The sequence below is a fragment of the Podarcis filfolensis genome (genome assembly GCF_964270895.1).
Source record: "Podarcis filfolensis genome assembly, chromosome: 11".
NCBI lineage: Eukaryota > Metazoa > Chordata > Lepidosauria > Squamata > Lacertidae > Podarcis > Podarcis filfolensis.
In genome coordinates, this window is record NC_139613.1 from 28,605,349 (window position 1) to 28,630,347 (window position 24,999).

At 41.1% G+C, this 24,999-nt stretch overlaps 2 protein-coding genes across 2 annotated transcripts in view; one reads left to right on the forward strand and one right to left on the reverse strand.

The window, feature by feature from the left end:
• The window catches only part of POC5 (POC5 centriolar protein), a 35,901-nt gene extending 29,461 nt beyond the window's left edge, over nucleotides 1-6,440 (forward strand). Inside the window, exon 14 of the mRNA XM_083577384.1 lies at nucleotides 6,411-6,440. Within this exon, the coding sequence (XP_083433510.1) occupies nucleotides 6,411-6,425 (15 nt within the window). The 3' untranslated portion in view covers nucleotides 6,426-6,440. The remainder of the gene's footprint in view (nucleotides 1-6,410) is intronic.
• The window catches only part of ANKDD1B (ankyrin repeat and death domain containing 1B), a 35,079-nt gene that overhangs the window by 3,674 nt on the left and 6,406 nt on the right, over nucleotides 1-24,999 (reverse strand). The window contains exons 3-14 of the mRNA XM_083577402.1: nucleotides 23,149-23,247; nucleotides 21,972-22,070; nucleotides 21,772-21,876; nucleotides 20,436-20,534; nucleotides 19,217-19,315; nucleotides 18,933-19,031; nucleotides 17,799-17,897; nucleotides 13,892-13,990; nucleotides 11,941-12,039; nucleotides 7,978-8,073; nucleotides 3,520-3,718; nucleotides 1,346-1,477 (exon numbers count right to left, since the gene is read on the reverse strand). Coding sequence (XP_083433528.1) covers nucleotides 1,346-1,477; nucleotides 3,520-3,718; nucleotides 7,978-8,073; nucleotides 11,941-12,039; nucleotides 13,892-13,990; nucleotides 17,799-17,897; nucleotides 18,933-19,031; nucleotides 19,217-19,315; nucleotides 20,436-20,534; nucleotides 21,772-21,876; nucleotides 21,972-22,070; nucleotides 23,149-23,247 — 1,324 coding nt within the window. The remainder of the gene's footprint in view (nucleotides 1-1,345; nucleotides 1,478-3,519; nucleotides 3,719-7,977; nucleotides 8,074-11,940; nucleotides 12,040-13,891; nucleotides 13,991-17,798; nucleotides 17,898-18,932; nucleotides 19,032-19,216; nucleotides 19,316-20,435; nucleotides 20,535-21,771; nucleotides 21,877-21,971; nucleotides 22,071-23,148; nucleotides 23,248-24,999) is intronic.

Genomic DNA, 24,999 nt, shown 5'->3' on the forward strand with positions numbered 1-24,999 from the left:
TTGGTCCCTCTGCTTTCCCCAGGAAAAGCCACTCTTTAGCACTCAATCAGAGCAAATGTCAATCCATGAAAAACCCGATTGAGGTTTGCTCTGATTCAGCAGTTAATAATGGGTTTTCCTGGGGGAAAGCAGTCGGACAAGCAGAAGTCTGGATGAGCCAATATTTTTGTTTTGTTTTCTCCCCAAGTAACAAATTGAGTACAACTTGCTCCTGTCTTCCTCCAGCAAGCAGCTCATTATCCATGAGGAGGACATGGCATCGCACCCTTAGGGATAAGGTGAACTTGCTCAAAGTAAAATTTGGGCTTTTCATCAGCTGGAAAGGCCCTTTGCCTCATCTGAAGTCTGGTGCCTCACTTGTTTAACCACATCAAGGAATTGCTACTGTGCTAGCATCCATAATGTATTTTTTGTGTGTTTTAATGGATTGATGATTGATTGCAAATGGCAGGCATTTCCTTCATCTGGGGTGGAGAAGCTCAAGAATGGGGGGAGGTGTTTGAGAAAGAGGCTCTTGGGCGGAGGGAGGGAGTTGCATGTGTTGGAAGTGTTTGCATTTGCGAAGCGTGTGAAAGTGTGTGACGTGGCTTTCCTGGTACCATGGAATGCTCCCTGTTATTAGAAGACAACCGCATCATTGTTGTGGGGGATCAATATGGTATGATCTCCACAAGCAGGACCAGCAAGCATGAGGTTGTAGTGGGAAGAAAGCCACTGTGACTGTACTTGTATTCTAAATTATGGCACAGCAGACATTTTTTTAACTGGCACAGCTGATGACTCCTGAACTATGACTAAATAAATCAATGTGTGTTGGTATAGCAGGGGTGGGCCAGATCAACTAAACCAACTGAAGTCACTTTCCAAACTCCCAGCAAAATCGATCCTTGCAATGTACCTGTTTTTCCTCTTGTGCACTGCCATAGCTAGCAAGTTGGAAGGAGTGTCTGCACAGAAGGAAGCAAAGGTGCCTTTGTGGTATATCTTACTCCCACACCAATTGGAGGTACCTTATGCAAACCAGCAGTGTGTTGGGGAAGAAAACTTTCTTCTCTTTAGAGATTAATACAGAATCAGAGAGGCATTTATGTTGTCAGCTCAAGCATTTCACTTTGCCAGATGGAATGACTGCCCCTCTCCTCCCCCTACACACAGTTTTCGGGGTTCTTGTGACACACCCTTAGCCATTTGGGGGGGGGGTGTGGAGGAGGAGATGGGGGAAATCTCCATGGTGCATGCAGAAGACCTTGCACAAGGTTTCTGCTGACAGGACTTGTTCGGTAAATCCCACCCAAAGTCTCTGCTCTTCAAAGACCAGATAGAATATCTTAATTTGATTGCTCACCAGCTAGATCTCTGAATCCTCCTTTTACCAGATCTTCATACAAATATTTAACTGGATTCTGGCCAGCCATTAAGACACCATGCAACCAGATGAGAAGCATTCTGTGTCCGTGTTCCTTGTAGCTCTTTTTTCCTAGGCAACAACATATGTAGTTTTAGGAAGAAAAATGTTTTCACATGGGATGTTATCTCCCACTGGTGTAGGGATGCTTGCTTGAATGAGCTTGATACTCCAAGCCCCTCTGTTCACAGGGAAAGAAGAGGCTCTGTTGGGAGCAGGGGTTGTATAAAGGGTCTCTGTTTCAAACTTGCAATTCTTAGAGGGAATTATCATTAGTCTCTTGTCAGCCAAAGATTCTCCAAGCACTGGAAAAGATGTATATAAATGTACTATGCCATAGGGAAGAAAGGGATTGATATTCCATACAACAAATTAGGGGAAAATACACTCCCATAAGCATGATAGCATGCTGCCAAACAATGAAGCAAGCAATACTCCCACCGCCCTAACCAGCAGATAAAAATAAAAACTCAACACCAACACCCCAAAGCCCAGAAAATTCACACTGAATATGGAACTACCAATTTGCTGTGTGGGAGGACTGAGAGTTAAGGTGGACATTACATGGGAGATGTGAGAACAGAAAACCCTTACTCTTCTTTTTAACTGAAAAGTAGCCGTGGAGACTAAAAGGAAGGTGCTGCCTAACTCTTTTGTCCACCATTTGTCCACTTAAATTTGCTCTCCCCAAACTGCTTCACTGTCTGTATGGGGATCCTGTATCTTCTCAGTGCGGGAGAGCAGCTTCAACTTGTGTGATGGGGTGCCATCCCCCATCCCCAAAATGGAATGAAAATGGTTAGGTATTCCCTCCACCTTATTGTTCTTCTCTTTTTTTATTTTAAAAAAAAGACCAGCACATGTGAGATGCAAACACAACATGTAACATCCAGTTTGGCTCTGAGAACGGAACCTTTTTGGATACTTGCTTCCACAACTTGAAAGCAACTGTCTTGCCACAAATAAGAGCATCTTCTGCCCTACCCATTTCCACTTGGGATTTTTGTAAGCTACCAACATGCTGTTTTATTCCCTATCTCTTCCCAAGTTTATTAGACTAGGTGCTAAATGACTTGCGGGGAAGGCGCTAACCTTTCCTTGTTAGTTACAATTTAGACATTACTCAGCGGTGAGAGGAAAATGCAGCTTAAGTGTGTGTTTGTCTTTTCATTTCCCCAGCTTGAGTACAGAGGTTGCAGAGTTCACATACTAGGAAGAAGAATGCTCCCTTTCCTACTCACAGTTGAAATGGTTAAAGAATAACTTTCCCCACTCATGGAAATTGAACAAAGATCCTACTACATGTTAAGTGGAGAATCATCACGTAATAGCATTAGGAACATGGCTTCACAATTGTCTACCCTTTGGCCAGATTGATGGGTGTCAATCTGCATAAGGTGACCTTGGGCATGCTAGAGAAAACATCAAAGGGCCCCACATTATGGCTGTGTGGAAGAGCAGAGCTTGTAATCCAAGAGTTCACTTGGTCCCAGTTGGCTGAACCAACAAGGGATCCTTATCTGTTTTTAACACACCATTTAGTTATAAATGTAAATATTGAAACAGTAACATACTACACAATGTGCTGGTGACTGAGCATGAACCAGTGCTCAGTGGGTGGGGCCAAAATCAAATTCTCTCTCACACACCCCTTTCAAACATTGACAGGTATGAGAATATGTATGTTGACTTATGAGACGACGACTTTTAATTCAATGTCTAAAGACAAAGTCTTGCTTTAAACAAATACACCTACAAAATTTGAAAGAGGGGCATTTATAGAATCCATTTTAAGACCTAGTCTATGCCAGGAGAACATATATAGCACAACAACAACAAAAGTACATCCTGTATTTTATTATGTACAGAAGAACCATATGATTACATTTTCTATGCTCGCTTTGGAAACAACTATCCAAAGTTGGCAAGACAGGTAGCAGCTATTGATTGTATCCTGCATTTAAAAATCAACAACCATACAGCTACATTTAATTTTAAATGCTTAGAGCTAGAGAAAGACTAATTTCTCCATAATTCAAAACCTGTAGCTCAGGCTTATGTGGACTTTCCTATGTCTGGAATGAGGACACTGCCATTTCATGTAGTATATTTACCTGTCCACTGCTCTTCAATAGCTTTGACTTGCTCATCTGTAAACTTCCAAAATTGTGCCAGTTTTGTCCACTCACGCATTTTTAACTGGTTGTAAGCAAGATTCCAAAGGGAGGAGCGAATCTGTTTGGTCTGCACACTGTGATCTTGTTTAAAAGACAGGTTATCGTTTTGCGGATCACCACCACTTTGAAGATGCTCCTGGAATGAAAGTTAAAGATGAAGCCATGTGGTTCTTCCAATAATAGGGCTCCCCTCCCCCAATTATTAAAAATATCCCTGGCTTTGAATCTTAATGATTTTCCAAGGCTAGCCCTGATATTGATTGCAACAAGAAGCATGACATACTACACCCCCAAAGGGAAAGAATTGGAGGAGGACGCAACAACAGATTGTAAAAACAAACAAACCAATAACCAGGGTTTGCTGATACAGGGAAACAGGATACTAGGCTCCTGTTTCCAGCATTTCTCATAGCAAACACTTCTACCTCTGCTCTGCCGGTACAGAATTACCGACATGAATAGCCCCCAACTTACTTTATACTGCTATCCCCCTAAGGCATTTGTTTCCAGGAAGCAAACAAGTGAGACATTTATAAATGCTACACCTTTGACAGTGATAGCAGAGGTGAAGCAATAGAAGAACATCAGAGAGTCACTCTCACATATAGCAACTAGGGAGGCAATCCAAACCCCTCTCATCTATTTATATTCTCAAGGAATGGGCAGAAATCAAAACACATTGCTAGAGGCAAGATACTGCAAAACATACACTACACATAAAATATATGGTGTAGACTCTTCAAGGTTGTGTGAGGCCTCATGCCCAATAGCACACCTTAATTTATGCATTCATGAGCATGGCCAAAAGTTTCCATGCGCCAGATCTTGCAGACCTAGATTAGATCATAGCCTATTCTGAGTTCACAGTTCCTGGACCAAGTTGCATGGTTCATTAGATACTAAATTAATAAACAATTTCAGTATCACACTTCTAGAATGTTAATGCCATTAGAGATTCACATGGATAGCCTTGACATTTTAAATCAGGGCTGGGAAACCCCTTTCAGCCTGAGAATCACAGAGAAGCTCTGGAGCCAACTGAGGATTCCCAGGTAAGATCCTCCCTCTATATTGTGTGGGCAGGTAGTCCCTCCCCTACCTGGCCTGGTCTCCTTGGCAATGCTTCCCCCAGGTGGGATTGGACAACTGACTGAGGTAGGCGGAGACCTCCAGGTATCCCACCTGGGGGAAGGCAAAGCCAAGCCTGTGCTGATGGAGCCGCACCGGGTCTAGGGGCTGTGCGCGTCTACGCAAAGGGTGCCCCCCGTTTAATGCGGGGAGCGGTCATTCCCTTTCAGGCAACATTCTGGGTTTGTCATCTTATCTTGTACAGAAGGGCAGCACAAAAAGTTTAGAGGTTTCTACATTCACACATCTCTGCATCTTGGCAAGTGAGAGACCCTTGTGCTGATTAAAGACAAAACACATCTCTGCTCCACCTCTGCACAGTACGGATTGGCTGGCCCTTGTTTCAATCTTGAAGCCACTTCAAGATAAAAAGTTATTACTTTTTCTAGGAACAAGCATTTCATCAGACATATATACAATCATTTTTGTTGTTGGTTTTTAACCAGCTCAATGCAGGCAGAGTGCTTGAAGCATTAGAGGAGGGGCAAAAAGGAAGACACAATCTGTGTTCACGTTGGGGGCTGTGCTTTGAGGTGTGAAGGTGGGGGAAGCAGAATTCACCCCACAGTAGAAAAACCTGGTATACATAATGCATCCCCAGTCAATTTCCAGGTCTAGTTTTCAATAGGCATACAGATGCAGCAGAAGGTCGGCAGTTCGAATCCCCATGCCGGGGTGAGCTCCTGTTGCTCGGTCCCAGCTCCTGCCCACCTAGAAGTTCAAAAGCATGTCAAGTGCAAGTAGATAAATAGGTACCGCTCCGGTGGGAAGGTAAATGGTGTTTCCGTGCTCTGCTCTGGTTTGCCAGAAGCGGCTTAGTCATGCTGGCCACATGACCCAGAAGCTGTATGCCGGCTCCCTTGGCCAATAAAGCGAGATGAGCGCCGCAACCCCAGAGTCGGTCACAAGTGGACCTAATGGTCAGGGGTCCCTTTACCTTTTAAAGGACAGGACTAAGCTTGAGATACTAAAAAAAGCAAAAGCAGTAATAGTTCATTTTCCCCTCCTGCCCTTCTGCACAAGGGTATCTCACTGCACCTTCACACCATAAAGGACAGAATTTGAACATGACACAGAATCCTGGCCAAAAAAAGACCTCACCAGACCCATCTGTATATTGGGCTGAGATGGAGCACACACAATCCCAGCTTGCCTATGTTGAATGGATGTTACAACAGATGCCATTATGGATTTACTCAGAAACCCAGACATTGCTCTGCTTCCCTTGACCAGCAGCTGTTTGCTGTGAAATGTTCTCCTGCCCTCCTTTGCCCATTTCTGTTGCAAACGTCTGCAGACAAATATCCATCTGATTATCGCCAGACTCCAAAGCCATTTTCTCTGGTAAAGAACAAAGCTGCCTCCTCTTCCTCCCAGCTGAACCTTGTTTCCCCATATGGAAGAGAACTGTGAAGACCTGCACTTAAATAAGCATGTAATTAACCTTGCAACACATTATAAAAGCCAGCTAACTCCAAACTAATCTAAGCTGAATCTGTACTTTGTGTTCCCTTCCTGCCCTTTCCTCCATTCTCTGTTTTATTTAAAGGAACAAAAAACAAGAGCTTCAAGTACACCAACTCCATCATGGAAAGCTCTTTGTTTCTGCAGCAAAAGTGTGCATTCTGCTGGCATTCCTTTTCCCTCAATCAGTATGTTTGCTTATTTCCCATATTTCTTTTTCTCATGTTCTTCCACAGAGCTTGGCAGCTTGATTTTATCCTCAACAACCCCTGCGTGGTACAGGACAGTGCCTTGCTGAAGGACATGAGTTTCATGGCTGAATGAGTTGCCAATGTCTACATTTTAGCCACTGCAGCACATTAGTTCTGTAAAAAGGAGCACGCCAATAATACCCTGATTTTCTGTATCCCAGTTGGAGCTTCATATTTTATCACTATCTTCTACTTCTGTTTCATAAGATGCACAAGGAGGACATGAATGTGCCCATTCATGCACAGTATTTCCAAGGCCCTCTGGCATCATGGAAATTGTAGTTTCCAAGAGGCATGTGATCTGTCCTGCAGGATCTCTGAGCTTGCTGCAGGCCAAACTGTTTTCATTGGGCCCACATGGTTCCACGGGGGCAATGGGAGGGTTGAACATAATCCATATTACGTGGCTAGCCTCAGACATGAAATAAACAAATGGAGCCCAATCACCCACACACAAAAACGCCACAATTTCATTATGTGGCCAGCCAACACACCATGTTCACTTTAAAAGGTAAAGGGACTCCTGTCCATTAGGTCCAGTCGTGGATGACTCTGGGGTTGCGGTGCTCATCTCGCTTTATTGGCCAAGGAAGCCGGCATACAGCTTCCGGGTCATGTGGCCAGCTTGACTAAGCTGCTTCTGGCAAACCAGAGCAGCGCATGGAAACACTGTTTACCTTCCCACCGGAGCGGTACCTATTTATCTACTTGCACTTTGATGTGCTTTCAAACTGCTTAGGTGGGCAGGAGCAGGGACCGAGCAACGGGAGCTCACCCCGTCGCGGGGATTCGAACCGCCAACCTTCTGATCGGCAAGCCCTAGGCTCTGTGGTTTAGACCACAGCGCCACCCGCGTCCCATATGTTCACTGTAGTCGCTGCCAAGAATGCCACTGCAAACATTCTAAACATGTGCTGTGACAATGCCAAAACATGAGTGTGTACTCACCTTAATGAACCATTCAGACAATCAGACTGTAACATAATGCAATTTGGGCAATAAAAGGTGCATGAGTATGCAAATAATTGCCCCAATGGGGAAAACCTCTCCCCACATTTAAACCCAGCCACAGCAGAAGGTAGACTGACGGAAAATAAAGAAGTCTCCAAAGCTGCAATCTTAAACATATTTACAAGGGAATAAACCCCAACAAATACGGCGGTACTAACTTTTAAGTAAATATGCACCAGATTGTGCTGTATGGAAAGGATCTTTGGTTAGGCAGAACATACTGATTTTTTCCGCCATTTCCCATACAGTCCGTTAAGAATGGGAAGCACCGAGTTCATCAGGATGCCAAGAAACTTGAGGAAGAGAACTCAGCATCTAACTCAACATGCTGTTGGATAACAGTGAAGACATAAACAAAAGATGCAATGGAAATAAGAAAAAGAAACGCCCATTTTCTCTCTAGGATTTTCTAGCCCCTTTACAAGGAAGCCCACCTTTGAGTTTGGGAATCCAAAGCCATTAGATCTTTTGGAAAAATGGTTTCACTTATTGGATAAATATGTGTTAGCAAAAGGATAAATAAACCAGAGTTTTTTCTTACCTGTTTCCAGGTGTAATACCTTTCTGCTTTTATGATCATATCTACAATCAAGGCATGATTGCTCCTGGAAGCTACAGCTAGTGCAGTTTTTCCTTGCTGAAAAGGCAAACAGCGTGAATCAATTAAAGCTTGAAAAAGGCCAATCTAAAAGAGGTTAGCAGCTTCATCTTTTTTCAATTTTTTAAAAACTGAATTTTGAAATATTACCAAACACAAAAAGGGGAAACGCATACAAAAACTAAAGTAAGTAGCAGTCATTAGGATCTAAGAGTTCATCCAAAAAAAAAAAATCTCTCTTCAATATCTAATGGAACTAATGGTGTACTAATACCAGGCAAATTATAATACACTTTTCCATTAACGGTGCAGTGTTTCGCTTATTACATTAACTTGTTTACTGTCAGTGTTACAGGATATGGATAGTGGAAAATCAAAGCAACAAGAACAAACTGTTAGCAGGTTCTATAATTATGTGTATGACTACTATCCCAGAGCATGAAACACAGTATCCAGTCGTAAAGAAGAGCACAATATAATGGGTATTTCAAATTCATAAAAATTAAAATTATTTCAAGTATTTATAGGCTGCCTTGTGGGGTCGAGCTCTCATACAGCAGTTTCCGCTATAGAAATTAATCACAATAAGAAAAAAAACACATAAAGAATTGTTCACACAGTGACCATGTGCAAACCCACAAGCAGGACATGAGTACAATAGCACAGTCCTGCTTGTGATCCCCAACAATTGGCATTCAGGAGCATGGTGGCTTATCTTCCATTAAGTTCTCCAATTCCCTTTGGAAGATTTATATTATAATCCAAACACACTCATTTTAAGCTTAGGTTTGGCAGCCTGTCAAGATACCGTTGCCAAACTTGGACTAAGTGTTCCAGAGGTGGTGATGGTGGGAATCTTCACTGATGTCGGATGCCGGGCACCATTTTGAATCAAGATGGCTGACTGAAATATAATTTTGGCATGGCTTCACCTACTTTTTGGCACAACAGGTACAAACTATGGTGGTTTGGTTCCCTCTGAAGATATCGTTGCTGCATTTGGTGGGCCTTTGCCAAATCCGGCATGGCAGTTCCAACCTGAATCAATCTGGATGCCTCTTGAGAAACCAAACTCAGCATGAGGGTTCCCAAGGTGGAGGCAGCAGACTTCGTTTACATTTGGATGCCAGGTGCCATTTTGAATCAAGTTGGTGGACCAAATTAACCCTAATTAAATGCTATCTCCTCCCTTCCATCAAAAAGCAATATAATTCGGGGTCAACTGCTCCCCGGCATAGGTTGGAGTCCAGGGATGTGGGGTGGGGTGGGTCTATAGGCATGTGCATCTGCACAGCCCCCAAACTCACAAATTACACTATCCTTTTTAAAAGCACATTTTTCCCAGGGAGCACCAGCACTCTCTGCTAACATTATTCCAAGCCATGGTTTAGCACAATGTGTGAGTACGGCCATATTCTCCTGTCTTATATCAGGCTCTAAACCAATATAATAATTATTGCATAGCTTGAATTTGTTCTTTGCTTAGCTTTAAGCAATATTTTAAAAATAATAGATGATTACGTTAAACATATACATGGGGATTCAATATCATGGTAAGGTGATTCTTCTGTCAGAGCAAGCATTTCAGCTAGCCAGACAGGATGATCTCTCCCTCCTGTTCCCTCCCTCCATGTTCCAGGGGTTCTACCCTCCCCTCCCCCAGCCAATTGTGGGGGGTGGGGGCAGAGGGGTGAGGAGAGTAGGGAAGCCCCATTACACAAGTGGAAGTCCTTGTGCAGGGCCCCTGCTGATAGGACTTATTAGCTCAGGGGTAGGCAACCTAAGGCCCGCAGGCCGGATCCGGCCCAATCGCCTTCTAAATCTGGCCCGCAGACGGTCCAGGAATCAGCATGTTTTTACATGAGTAGAATGTGTGCTTTTATTTAAAATGCATCTCTGGGTTATTTGTAGGGCATAGGAATATTTCTTCCCCCAAAATATAGTCCGGCCCACATCATGGTCTGAGGGACAGTGGACCGCCCCATGGCTGAAAAAGGTTGCTGACCCCTGCCTTAGCTGAATCCTGCCCCAAATCACTTGACTTTGCTTAACAGCTCTGATAACGCAAGTTCATAAAAAAGTGAAATTCTTCACTAACAACGGCTGCTTTCACAGTGTTGCGAATCCATCTCTCCTCAGCCAGCCACTGGCTGTTCTGTAATCCAAGTACATCCCAGCTACTGACAGTTCAAGGCCACACATAATTCTGTGACTTTACCGGGTTATCTCAGTAATCCTTTTATGTGAGTGGATTTACACTGAAAACAGCTGTCCACAACATAAATCTTCCAGAGTTTCCATGTGCTAAAGAGCTAAAGCCGTGTGAGAGGGAAATTCATTCCATTGCGTTAGGTGTAATCTAACCTAGACTTACGACAGCGGTGCCGGTGGCAGAAATGGGGGCAGAGAGAAGGCAGGTGTATGCCTCACCAAGGGACAGAAGCATGCTTCAAGCGCAGCAACATAAGAATGAAGACGAGCCTGTTGGATCAGGCCAATGCTCCATCTACTCCAGCATCCTGTTCTCACATTGCCCAGCCAAACACCTCTAGGAAGCCTGCAAGCTGGATAGGAGCATAGCTGCACTTTGCCCACTGGCAATTCCTAGCAAATGGTACTCAGAGACATGCTGCAACTGAAGCCTTTGCTCCACAGAATGAGGGTCACACTAATAAGCAAAACAAACTTATGCATATTTGCTTGGAAGCAAATCCCATTGCAATCAGTGGGACTCACTCTTTGAAAGTGTGCCTGAATGACATTTCACCATTTCATATCTTGGATTGGTCCCTAGTTTTACATTAGGTCATTCCAATCTCTTATTTTTGAAAAATCATCATCATCATTATATGTTTATTTCTATCCCACCTTTTTCTCTGACAGGGACTCATTCCTTTGGTACCTAGATAATGTTCAGCTTGCTGGATCTATGTCACAGAAAGCACAATGCACGAAAGCATTAATTGTGGGCCAAGAGAGTTATTGCCGAGTCTTGGTTGGACTACTCCAGATTTTTTACTTAAGGCACTGCATAATAAATTCAAGTAACATTCTCTTCTCAGACACTCCACAAAATTACTCCTCTTGGGCCTGCCTTTTAGGTCAGTAACTTAAATGTGAATGGATAGGTTTAACTTCCACAATAGAACTTGACTAATGCAGCTTTGATAGCCTGGGCCTTGGCCCCCATAGAAGCATTCAAATTGGCTCAGTCATCTGTGCATAGAATGAATTATGTGGCTTCATCCATGCAGACATTGATCTGGGTTATTTTATTTTATAGCATTTATAATATTTCAAAAATCTCTAGGTGTTATGTATGATTCAGGGATCATGGATTATTTTGCTCCCAGGAAGCCACAATCTGTACCTAAGACTTGTTCTTAGCTTACTGATCATGATTTGTTTGTCTCCTTGACATAATGCAAAGGCAGGGACCATGGTTTTTTCCTCCCCATGTGATTCTGAGGAGAAAACCCATTAACTATAGATTACCATGACATGTGAACTGGGCCAGTGTGACTTACATTGCTTTGTATTTTTTTTTATATTTGGGGAATGCATGTCCCAATAGAAAGGAAAAGTTTAGATGCATCAAGGCACAATTGGATGAGAGACTTCAAAGTAGCTGCTAAATGGAACCCAATGAATCAGAATGGGAAAGTGTTTCTCTGAAAAGGAGTATTTTATATCTCGCTCAGCCTTTCAAAAAGAAAGAACAGTAAGTACTGTATGTTTGATCTGACAGGTTGCTTACTATTGCCATGCACTTGTAGGTTTTAAGAGAGAAGTTAAATCAAGAGTTATATATATCAGTGGGTGATATTTGAAAAGAGCAGCCTGTTCTACAGAACAGGACTTGTGGAGCAATTGCATTTTCACAGAAACACGAACAACAGAAAGTACCTTGTCCACAATTTTCAAGTCACAACCTGCCTTTAGCAGCATTTCAATTACTTCCACATTTCCAAGGTCTGCTGCCAGGTGTAAAGGTGTTTGATGTCTCTTGCAGAAATAAGACAAAGCAGAAGAATGTTATCAAGGAATGTCCTCTACTAACAAAAACATGGCAAAAAAGTCAGTTGGTTGTACAAAGCTAAGTTCAACTCAGAGCAGACCCATTTAAAAGAATGGACCCGTATTAGTAATGTCCGTTGCCCTCAATGTGTTGTATTCAACATAGTGCTAAAGAGAACGTTGCAACATCAATGCAATGTCCTCCCTGCCCTCCTCCCCCAGGATTCCCTAAATCTGTTCTAGGTAGACTTGGGGACGGCACAGGACACACAGGGTGGGAAAGCCTATTTCACTAGCACTATTCTTCATGCGAGTGCTAAGAATGGAAGGACCTGTCAGTTCCAGTTGTCTCACTTTCTCACTTTCCCCATTTTAAATTTAGTTCTCCACATCCTGCAGCAATTTGTGATTTATTTTTTTAAAAAAATAAAACTTTATGAAAATCCATCAACATTTTTGTGTGAATTTCTCCTAACACACACAATTTTGACTAATGTATACATTTTTGCAAGCAATTTGTTCCAATTGAACAGATTTTTGTATGTCGATTTTCACTGCTATCTTCATTTTTATGCACACTTTCCCCTCATTTTTTTTGCATTCTTGTAAACGTAGTTTGTTTGGAGAACCGCACTGCAACATTCAGATAAGTGCAAATTTCAAAGGATGGGTCTGTTTTGGTTCCCATATTGTTTCAGAAAGTTCAAATCTTATATATTTTGCTTTAAATGTGTACTGAATTTGTCACAGCAAAGAGGCCTTGCCTGAATGTTAGATTTATATGGTGTAAATTGGGTTCCCCCAAAACTACTTCATTATTCATTTTATAATGCAATCCTATGAAAGGTCTACTCAAAAGTTCTAATCTCTTTGGGTTCTTGCAAGAACATCTCTTCCCCACACCAATGATCCAGCAGATATTTTGATATATTTTCTATCTGGCATCCAGGAATATGTCTAAAATAAGTTCTTGATCTCAATTTAAAATGATAAATGTGATGTTGACCCATTGTTTTAAATACAAATTGTGCATCAAAGCACAGGGTTTCAAAAGAAACGAGGGGATTTTCAGAAACAGCAAATAATTTGGGGAGGGGAACCTAGCTTCCCCCTGGCAAATGTAATTATACTTAATTGATGCACAAAGAGAAGATGGTGCACCTGTAAGGTAGAAACTTATGAGGAAGGTAGGTAATAAATCCTGCCATCTTCACAATAAACCAGGCTGGAGAAATTTCCAACAATGGCAGCTGGAGGAGGGAGGGGAAGATTTCTAAGAAAAGGTAAGATACAGCCTTGCATATAAAGTGGTACCTCGGGTTAAGTACTTAATTCATTCCGGAGGTCCATTCTTAACCTGAAACTGTTCTTAACCTGAAGCACCACTTTAGCTAATGGGGCCTCCTGCTGCCGCCGCGACGCCGTGGCATGATTTCTGTTCTCATCCTGAAGCAAAGTTCTTAACCTGAAGCACTATTTCTGGGTTAGCGGAGTGTGTAACCTGAAGCGTATGTAACCTGAAGTGTATGTAACCCAAGGTACCACTGTATACTGCATACAAATATTTGCTGGCTGGGACTGATGTAGTCCAAAATATCCGGGGGCACCAGGTTGACAAAAGCTGTTTTAGACAGTCGAGGTCTATGCTATTAAAACAGGCAAATGTGGTGAGAATACAGAATCTAAGTGCATCCGTTGACATTATCAAAATAGTAACTGTACAGAGTAGTCACTTGGCATGTATCAAGCCAACTGATACCTTCCCCATCTTATTACAAAGATAAGAACGTAACAAAGGTAAGAAAATACGAGATTTCATCTTGTAAGCACAAGTTCTCACCTGATCGAGCGAGTTTATATCATGGTTAGCTTCTATTAAACTATTTACCACAGGTAGGTTATTTTTTAAGATCGCCAAATGGAGTGGAGGACTCTTTTGCTGCAGAGAGAGGAAAAGTTTGTTACAACAGCATGATGAAAATGTCAAACCCAAGTATTCTTGTTCAGAAGAGATATTGCTTCAGCATGTGTCCACACTTCAGGAAAAAATAATCCTTTGTGTAGAAGGAAGCCAAATTATTTCTGCCAAGAGAATTATGTTTGCCAAGTGTGCTGGCAATAAAAAGGTGTTATTTATAATGAACTGCAATGTAACAAGGTGATAAATGTGATGATAAATGTATGTATGTCAAAAGGAAGGCCCAATTAAAAACTGAACTCTTCAAATCCTGATTTAAGTGTTTTTACCCAAAGGTTTTTTATATAGTGGCTGGCCAATTGGTTCTTTCAAAGAGCTTTTGACAAAGTACCTCACCAAAGACTCCTAAGTAAGCTTAGCAGCTTATAGAATAAGATATGGGGAGAGGTCCTCTTGCAGATCAGGAACTGATTACCGTACTTTTCCATGTATAACACGCCCCTTGTATAAGATGCCCCCTATTTTGGGGGACTCAAAATTAAGAAAATGGGGGGAGATTGCCCAGAGTTGTTGAACTTTTGCGGGGGAGGATTGCCAAGTTTTTGGGGGGCTACCCATGTATAAGACGACCCCCATTTTTTAACATTATTTTAATGGGGGGAAACCTTGTCTTATACATGGAAAAGTACGGTAAGTAGCAGGAGGGATGTAGAGTGTAGAACTCCAAAAGGAGTGAATGGGCAGTAAAATGGCAAATGCAATTTAATGTAACCCAATATAAAGTGATGCATGTTGGGGCAAAATAAATATATATATATATATTAATATCACTTTTTTATCATGGGGTCTGAACTGCTTGCTCTACTTAAACTTCTGCCATTGTTTTAAACTGCTGTTTTTCTCTCTCAGACACCCTCTGCCTCCTCTGCTCAAATTTCTGCCATTGTTTTAAACCGCCATTTTCCTCTCACTGTACCTCCCTTCTTGCTATACTCAATCTTCTCCCTCTTTCCTTGGCTGCCTTCTTCTTTTCTCAGCTTGGTGAAAGAGTTAAAGAATGCAGAGCCCTCAAATATTCCACAGTACTTTCACATAATGTATTTAATTCCTGGTGTTATGTGTTGTTAATCAACAAGAAGCTCCAACATCCATCCACTCAGTCTCCAGCTGAACAGGCTGACAGCCTTGCTCTTAAGATTCTATTGATCTAAAAAACGCAGTAACATATACCAGCATGGGGGTTGTGTGCAAATGCATTTGCAGAATTAGAACAGGAGGGAGGAGGATGCATGAAAATAGGTATAATGGGGAGTTGTAAATGGGGAGTTGTAAAAGGAAGAAAGAGATAGGGAAAAGGGGGTGAATGTGATAATGAGCTGCAAAATATGAGAAGCAAATGGGTGCAGCCCCTAGTATGTACATTCATACATACATATATATTTAAAGCAGGGTTTACAATGTTCCTTTTTAATTGTTCCATCCTCTGACAATACAATAAGATAAACACTCTTTTAAGGATGCAAATATGATAAAGGACAGGATATAAATGTAATAATAATCTATCAGCAAAATATAGACATTTTCATGTAGCTTAAAACTGGGGAGAAGGGAATAAATTAGGTAAAATGTTAATTAGCTACATAAGCTAAGTTATCTTCTCAGTTTTTTCACTAAAGTTTCCAAGTTTTAACACACTCCTGAGCCTTTCCTCAATTTAATAAAAATATGTTTTCTTGTCAGTGATACATACCGTACAACAATTTTAGATTCAGTCTCAACATATTCCCTCTAGGAATAAAACCTGGATGAATTTTATCTACCATTAACAGCTGGTGGGAAATTAAGTAAATAAAATTGTACATCAGGGCTAGCCAAGATTTTAAAATGTGACGAAAAGCTTTTAATAGCAAACAAAATATGTTTCTCAGATGATACCAGCAAGAACTATGTGTTTAACCGCAATAACTCTATGAGAGTTGAATCTAATGCTGATGACTTTGTATATAATCTCAGCTCCAAATGTGTTGGAATACAAACATATTTCTCTTTCGTTGATAATAAATGTGTTGATCGTATATATACAACTGGCTGTAACAACAGGACAGCAACATACGGTCCTTTGCATAACAGTATCACTCTCCTGCAGGAAGCTCTGCGTAGGTATTTCATTTGGAAATGTATGTGTTCTGATTTTTTTTATTAAAAAAATGTTGATGCTATTAGACACAATCCTGACACATTTAATTTTCACTGATTTCCATGAAAGAGTCAGACACATGCTAAACTCATTCCCACTGAAACCAACAAAGCCTAAGACGTTTTAACTTTAATTGGCTAGTTCTCATTATTCATAGGATTTTCAGGAGAAAAAATAAACTTCAAAGGGAGACTGCAGTTTGAAACCATTGAAGTACAATTCATCAACAGCCTTGATGTTGTCAACTGTGACTTATCACATTATGGCCTAGTTTGCACCTAACCCTAAGGCACAGTTGACATTAACCATAGTTAATAAACCAAATATTTAAGGCTGATGTATCTGGCAGGTGTCCACTTAAACCTTGGTGTATTAAGTCACAAAACAGTTAAAATCACTAGCAAGAACAGTCATGCCTTTAAATTTTCCATCGCTCCTCACCTGTGGCTTTGTAGCTTTGGGGCAATGACAGTTCCTTAACCAGATTGGCACATAATGCTAAGCTATAGTTAAAATTAACTAAAGTTTATAAACTTGTTTATATAGGATTTGGCTGTAAATGATCTGGAGCCCCAAGAACAGCCCAGAATAACAGGTATGGAGGATCTAGAACTGTCGGGAGGGGAGGGGCTGACAGGGATCCCTCCTTGCAGAAAGACAGCTCAACATCTGAAACAGAGGCAAAATGACCCCTGAGCCCCAAACGAGACCAGTCAGGATGAGTGCTTTGTTGCAGATGAGGACTCCTTGTGAGTAAAGGACTAATCAGGAGTAGGGCCATTCTCGTAAGGACTCTCTCTGTAGAAACCTCTAAGAAGTTGCAGCTGGACCCTGGGGTGTGTGGGCTGGCAGTCTGGAAGCTGTAGAAGATTTGATGTAAGGCTGAGAGAGCTGCTGGAGCAACGTCTTGCTACTAGCACTGTGTCCAAGCCTCTGGTGACCGGCACCGCTTTTCTCTTGTCTGAACCCCTGTTAGAACAACTGCTTGCCTGGATTTAGGATTTGGATTAGCCTTGGATGTTGCTGCTATATGTGCCCACAATATCCTTTGTTATTTGGAAGGTCCCCTGCAATCTGGGACCCAACTGCAAAAGGGCACTTAACCTTTAACCATAGTTAAGCATCTGGGCTTGGCTCCCACATAATGCCAAGCTGTGGTTTAATAAGCCATGCTTTAGCATTATTTGCAAACCAGCCCTATCTGTGTTAGTCAGCTTACCAATGTGAGGATGTCTGTATTATCATCAGCAACTCCTTTGTCAATGACCTACCGTCAATAACGTAAGCATCACTGCCTGAACTTTCTGCATTTCATTTCATGACCTTATTATTTAAAATGCACTACCACACATGTAGATAAAGTTAGGGTTAACTCAGAATATCCTGTAGCTCAGGATAACACTTAATCATTGGATGAGTCGACTTCTAACACAGAGAAGTTTGTGCCAAAGCAAGCTTGTAAGTCTTTAACGTGCACTAGACTTTATCTATACTGGCTATGGGCTCTCCTTGTTTTATATGCTGGTTTAGACATAGCTAGCTACTACTACTTTCAGAGAATCTTGTCAATAAATATGAAGGGGTGCCTGCAAAATAAAGGACATAACCTGATTTTTTTAAAAAAGTACTCACCTGAGGATGCACTCCCAGATCTATATTTTTATTGATAAGAAATGTGACCAAAGCTGTATGTCCATTCTGGGTTGCTATTTGCAATGCACTGGTATCGTGCTAAAGGAAAGACAATGGAGAGCAGTTTCTATTTCAAAGTAATTTAAAAAATAATGTTCTCTGAAGATATTTCAAGAAGCAGGTGAAATTATTAAGGAAACCAGTTTGCCACCTTTCAGAGAACATGTTCTCTGGCTACAATCCACAAAGCTCTACCTCCACTGGCAGAGGAAATAAGCCTCTGAAAACTAGTTGCTGGGAATCACAAGTAAGCAGAATGTACTCAGGTCCTGCTTATAGGCTTCCCATAGGCATTTGATTGGCCACTGTGAGAACAGGATGCTGGACTTGATGGGCCTTTAGTTTGATTAACCAGTGGCTCTTTTTAACTTCTTAATGGCCTGACATAATATAATTTCCTGTTGCGGCTACTTCATACAAATGCCTCACCATATTAACATGATGTAATACTTCACAAAGCCCGCACCACTTTCTTATAACAAAAGGCTAATTGGTAGAATGAAGTCCATGAGACTTATGGATGTCTATTTTGAATAAGGTGGTGGAATGGATTTGGCCTGTGGTTTGCTATGGTCCAGTTAAGGTATCTCAAGAAACAATGGACCAAGAATAAGCCAAATGCCCCCTTCTTTCTCCTCCTCTTGTGCATCTGGCTTGAATGAAGATGAATGAACATGCATAGGATTATGCTCTATGACATGGAAAGCAGAAAAATCATGTTTTCAAGAATGACAGCCATTGCTTCTCCCCTTGGCAGCTATTCCACACCACTGATTTCAATTAGAATGTGAATGCTTATAACTAAGAGACACCATTAGCAAATAACTGAGCATTCCAGTTTACATGCTTTTTAAATCTTACTAGACCAGGTGGGTGGGGGGTTTCCTTTCTGTTTCTGCCAAAAGAAAGCCCGGCATGTTTTCTTGAGCTTCCACAAGATGAGAGATTAAAAAGACTAGAGTTTCTTCAGTCATAAGATGATTTAAGCAATCTGTTTATATATTTTAAAAGTCTCATTGTATTTGGTGAGGCTTACTCTAAGATTGATGATATAGTCTGAGAATATCAACATACTTTGTTGGAGATATTGATGTCACTTCCAGCTTCCAATAACAGATCGGCACACCCTTCGTGGCCTCCTTCCACAGCTAGGTAAAACGGGGTTTCACCATTCTATAACGAAACAATACAAAAGGTTTGCACTTGTATTATAGACAATGCAATGGTTCAATCTCAGATATGGCTGAGGGGAAAATGCTTGATTTGAACCACAATGGTTTCCTCCGGTTCCTTTGCAAATGGCACCATGCTCTTGCAAATTGTGGCCACGTGCTTTGTTTTTACATCTTTATGTTTACCTCATTTAACTCATTTATTTCTTTCCACTCTTGAAGAAGAACTTCTACCACCTCACTGTGACCATTTTTAGCAGCCAGGTGCAATGCAGTGTTTCCTTCCTGTAAAATAACACATACAGAAATAAATTATACACATATAATATTCATTATCACCACTTAAAGCAGATACCCTTGGAGTAAATAGAAACTCTAGAGCACTGCTCACAAGTCTATATGGGCACTATGCAATCTGGAATAGAAGACAGCATTTTGAGTGCAGGTTATAAAAGTTAATCTCAATTTCCCCACGCTCCTTTTATCTATTCCTGTGTCTCTAATGGAATGGAAAGATTTAGGGATCATGGAAGGGTGTGAAGCAAGAATCAAATGCCCTAGCTGACAGGGGTAGGCAGAATCCAAGCTAGTTAGATACATTTTCTTTTATATATAAAAAAATCCAGGTGGAAAAAAAATACTGTTTGAGTTACAGAACATAGTGTTCCATATTCCAAGGATAGGAATTTGTTTTCAGAACTAGAAGTGAACTGAGCTTTCACACAAGAGTCCACTCCTGGTTAGCTTTATTCATTTCAGCAGTCCAATTTATATAGTAATTGTTGTTTTGCTGTTGCTCTTGTTAAACAATTGGAAGTTAGAAACCCCTGCTGTTGTACTGCAAATCAGCTAGAGATCTGACAGCGGATGCCAATCTACCATATGTTTTCCCCCTGCCTTACCAAAGTTGGGAAAAGGGTAAAAACACATATTTTAACCATCATTAGTTTTGTGTACTATAATGTACAAAATACTAATTATGTTAATTCAGTATATTTCACCAAGTAGAGCCTTTTACATAAAATAAATTGGTTCAGGGCTTATCAAAACGAAGCACTAATTCTGAGCAAGATAATTTAGAATTAAGTTGATATAGATACAATGTTTTCTTACATAAGCGCGGCTACTAATAAACTTAAGTTTGGTGTGAAAATTGTAAAAAGGAAAAGCGGCATACAAATATTCTAAACAGATGGATAAATGTAGCAGCATGGTATATTAAATGGCAAAGTGAAATTAAGCACTGTTCAATCTATCCTTTCCCCCTCTTAATTGCCAGAACTCACAGTGTTTTAATACAGTGTTTAACATGGGTAAGAAAGTCCAGCTTTTAGTTGGAAATGCCACTCATTGCAAAATACCCAAAGGCAATAAGTATTTATTGGAATTCTTGTGATAAACTTACATTGTCCTTTTCTGAGGTGGATAAGTTAAGGGAAATCAACTCGTTGGTCATTTCTACGTGGCCCATTTCAGCTCCAACAAGGAATGGCTTCCTACCTTTCTAGGAAACAGTAAATAATTAAGATGTCAGTGTGGAAGTAAAAAGCTCTTGTAGAAATTTTGTTAAGTATTACAGTGCCCTTACAAGTGCACACTCCTATATATGTGGCTGCAAACACCTATACAATTAATGATACATAACTGCTAAATACTTGGGTCCTAGCTCCACCGCTCCAAAACTTGTCAGTACCAGAAACAACAGAGGAGAAACTGGGCAACTAACTATCATGGATAGATATGATGTGGCAACATAATGTATAAATGATGTAGTCTCTCTCTAGAAAACCTATATTGAGTTGGGAACCTGTAATCCTCCAGATATTGTTGGTCCTCACCTTTGATCAGCCCCAGTCACTATGGACCAGGGCCGTCTTACCCATAGGCACTAGGGGTGCGGGGCACCTGGGCTCCAGGCTCTTAGGGGCGCCAGGCCGAGAGTCCAGGGCCCAAGAGTTGAGTCCAGGGAAGAGCCTGCCCGTTGGTCAGAGCACCACGGCAGGCTCTTCTGCTGCGGGCGGCTCTGCACCGCAAGTTCAGGGGCAATCGAACCAGCGAGACGCTGATGTGGCCGGCCAGCTCCGCCCTCCTGTGCGCCTGGGACTGGGCAACCGGGGGGGGGGGCACCAGACGGATCTTTGTACCCTGGCACCGCATATGCTTAAGACAGCCCTGCCATGGACAATGGCCAGGGATGAAGGGAGTTGTATTCAAACAACATCTAAAGGGCCACAGATTCACCACCTCACCATAGGCAAAGAGGTAAAGGAAGAGAACTTTAAGTATTGATTACCAGAAGCCCATAATTGATATAGAACATGATACGGTGCCCGTAGAGAGACTTAAGAAGATGGGCAACATCATCATGATGTTAGGAGAAAAGGATAAAAAGAGCAGCCTCGACCCAGTATACCTAAAGGACTGTCTCCACCCCCATTCTTAAGTCTGGACACTGAGGTCCTCCAAGAAGCGAAGTTACAGGAACCAGGCAGAGGGCCTTCTCAGTAGTGGCGCCCTCCCTGTGGAACACCCTCCCTTCAGATGCCAAGGGGATAAAGAATTACATAACATTTAGAAGACATCTGAAGGCAGCCCTGTGACAAGCACCACAAAGGAAATTTTACTGTGACAATATGTATAGTTATCCTAGATGTGTTTTTTTTTTTAATTCACAAAATTTACTAATGCTATCCAGAAATATCCACTAGCAAATAACCCATAGTACGGTATATGCATGGTACCTCATCAGGCTTATTAAGATCCATCAAGTGAAGATCTTGGATAAAATAATCCACTATTCTAACATTATTGTTCCGGGCTGCAAAGTGCAGGACATTCATTCCCTCCTAAGGAAAAGACAGAACAGATTAGTAAAATGGAATAAAACATTCTTCTGTTGTGAAAAAATCTTAATGCTGTTTTATACCCACCACTAACAAACCTTGTTCTTAGCTTTTTGATCAGCGCCTGCTTTAATCAACATCAGCATTATGTCCAGATTTCCAGACCACGCAGCAAGATGAATTGCAGTAAGTCCATGCTCCAAATTTTAAAAAAAGAACAATTAAAATGCAGTTAAGTCGCAATGCAATTCCAAACTGCTCTTTTCAATTTATACTTTGCGGCATTATATAGTTAACAGACATGATAAATGGGGATTAGCTCGTAAATTCTACGGAATTCGGACCACGCCACTTAAACCTGTGAGGCTGGGAGCAGTGTGTGGGTTCTTTTGACAGTGTGTATGTAGCTCTTTTTAAGTATTTCATAATCATTTTAATAAAGCTGTACAGTAGGTCAGCATTGTTTGGCATAGGAAGCTGAGGGTAAGAGATGGAGGCCTCTCCATGTAGGGAGTTCATGTGTGAGGTGACATTTGAATCAAATACTTAACCATTTTTATTGCACAAACCATTTTTTTTAAGTTCATATATTATTTGTAGAGCTACCCTTAAAAAGCACTCACTGATCCCAACAATAGTCTGCTTACTTAATTCAACCACAGAAAAGTATCTAATAGCAATGATGTAGCAATGAGTGCATTTTTTTCTAAATCTCCCAATACTATTATTAAAAAATAGCTACTTCTAAAGACATTATAGGTTAAAAGTCAAATCCATCTTGTTCTCTCTCTCAAAAAAATATATATTAAAAAATCTTAGTACGCATAGACCTAACTCCCATGTTATTTGACATCATTTGCAAAGCATCTTTCAAAATGTAAATGTAAGTGGGACAATTTTAAAAAAACTAGTACGGTAATTTCACTGCACATCTAGGTTTCCCATGTAAAAGTGAGACAGCTCTTGATTTTGCCTGATATAAAGCAACCTTTGACATTTTGTGCTTTTTTTTCTTGCTTGAGTGTGTTTAAACTAGCAAATATATGCAGAACACCTGAAACAAAAAAGTTAAATAATTATTTTTATTTCTCATTTTTAAGGAAGATGTTTCTGAGGAAGATATTAACATTTCAATATGTTTCCATTTTAAAAAATGACTCTTTCCCCCTTCAAATACTGTGAGCAAAAAAGGACAATCTATCAATGCCAGTGTTCCTACAAAATATTCTTATCTGTCTGTGTCAACAATAAAAAAGAACTTTTTTTTTTGCATACCTTATCTGCTACATCAACTCTGGCTTTGTGATGGAGGAGAAAGTCTACTGCAGATACATGATTTCCTGCAACAGCAAAATGGAGTGCTGTGCGCTTCAGCTAAAATCAGAAAATAAAAGTGACAGAATAACACTGAAGAGCTTTAAATCTTCTGGTCAGTAATAAAAGCAAAATGTTCAGCATCTAGACAATCCCAAATTTCAATTCCTTTTACTACTGGTCAACAAATATATGTGAACGATGATACAGTGCTACCTCGGGTTAAGAACTTAATTAGTTCTGGAGGTCTGTTCTTAACCTGAAACTGTTCTTAACCTGAGGTACCACTTTAGCTAATGGGGCCTCCCGCTGCCACTGCGCCACCGCCATGCGATTTCTGTTCTCATCCTGAAGCAAAGTTCTTAACCCGAGGTACTATTTATGGGTTAGCGGAGTCTGTAACCTGATGCGTCTGTAACCCGAGGTACCACTGTACCTTTAAATATAAAGAGTAAGTACAATAAACTCAATGGGCTCTGCCAAGCAGGTAAATATTTGTAGATAACAGTCTGTGGAAAAGTGAAATATTTGTTCATAAGGACGCTAATTAATATATGCAAATAACATTGTTTTCACAGGCTCCACTGCCAGATGCCCAGATAAAAATAGAGGTACCAGCAAACCTTCTTAAGTGCTGTGCTACCATTTCCGCGTAAGTGTTGACATTGCATTGTGTGTTTATGACATTGCTCTTAGCCCAAGCTGCTCTTATAACCCAGCGCCTTTAACAGTTGTATGGAAGAGGGAATTTCAGCTGGTGCAGCTTGGGCAACAAACTCCTCCTCCTCTCTTTCTTTTCAATATTTTATTCCGCTGTATCATACAACAACATCACAGCAGTTTACAACAATCTAAAAAAATCCAAATCCGAAGAATAAAATCAGAAGAAGTTAAAAACAAGTTAAAAGCAAAAAGAAATTAGAAACAAATAGGAATAGACCATTGTGGATGATGCTCAAATTCTTGCTCAAATTCCATGTTGTACATGAGTATTAAAGGTGCAGGTGTCCTATGCTGTTTTTTTTTTTACCTCTCTACTCTTAGTTAATATATGATCCCACTCTTAGGGGGTTCCCCCCATCCCAAAACTGAGGATAATCAAGATCACAAAGATTAACCCCCACTTTTAACACTAGAATGAAGAAAAATTTGTGTGTTTCTGGCATTGGGGAATCAGGACAGATTAGGGATTCTGCTGGTTTGCCACCTGCCTCACTGCTCAGAGGTTTCCCAGCCTGAGTTGACAGATCTGGTCTCAGAGGTGGTGCTGAGGACTCCCAGACTGCTGGGTCTGGAGGACCTCAACATCCATGCATGGGCATAGCCAGGATTTTTGTTAGGGGGAGAAGGACTTTGTTGGGGGGGGCAGAACTTTTGTTGGGGTGGCAGAACCGACGAGATTGGTCAGTTAGTTGTTTCTATTGTCTAACTTGATCTGGGGGGGCAGCTCCCCCCCCCGGCTACGCCCATGCATCCATGCCAAAGCGACTGGCTATGGGGTGGCTCAGGACTTCATGGCTGCCATGATGCATAATCAGAGTCTAAATTAGTTTATCTAGATGTCAGAAATCCAATAAGCCCTCATGCGAATTGGACAAGAATAAAATTTAATGTCTCATTTAAATTTAGGAATATCCAAGTGGCATATACTGGGCAGGATCACTTTTATAGAGTAAGCAGAATGCTTTGATCAATGAGGTCCATGGAATTTGACATGAATTTGAGTACGGCCTGAATTCTTAGTAGTCAATATGGCAATGCACTTTTGCAGTCTCTTGAAATAAAAGTTGTTTAAGGAAATAAGAATATCCT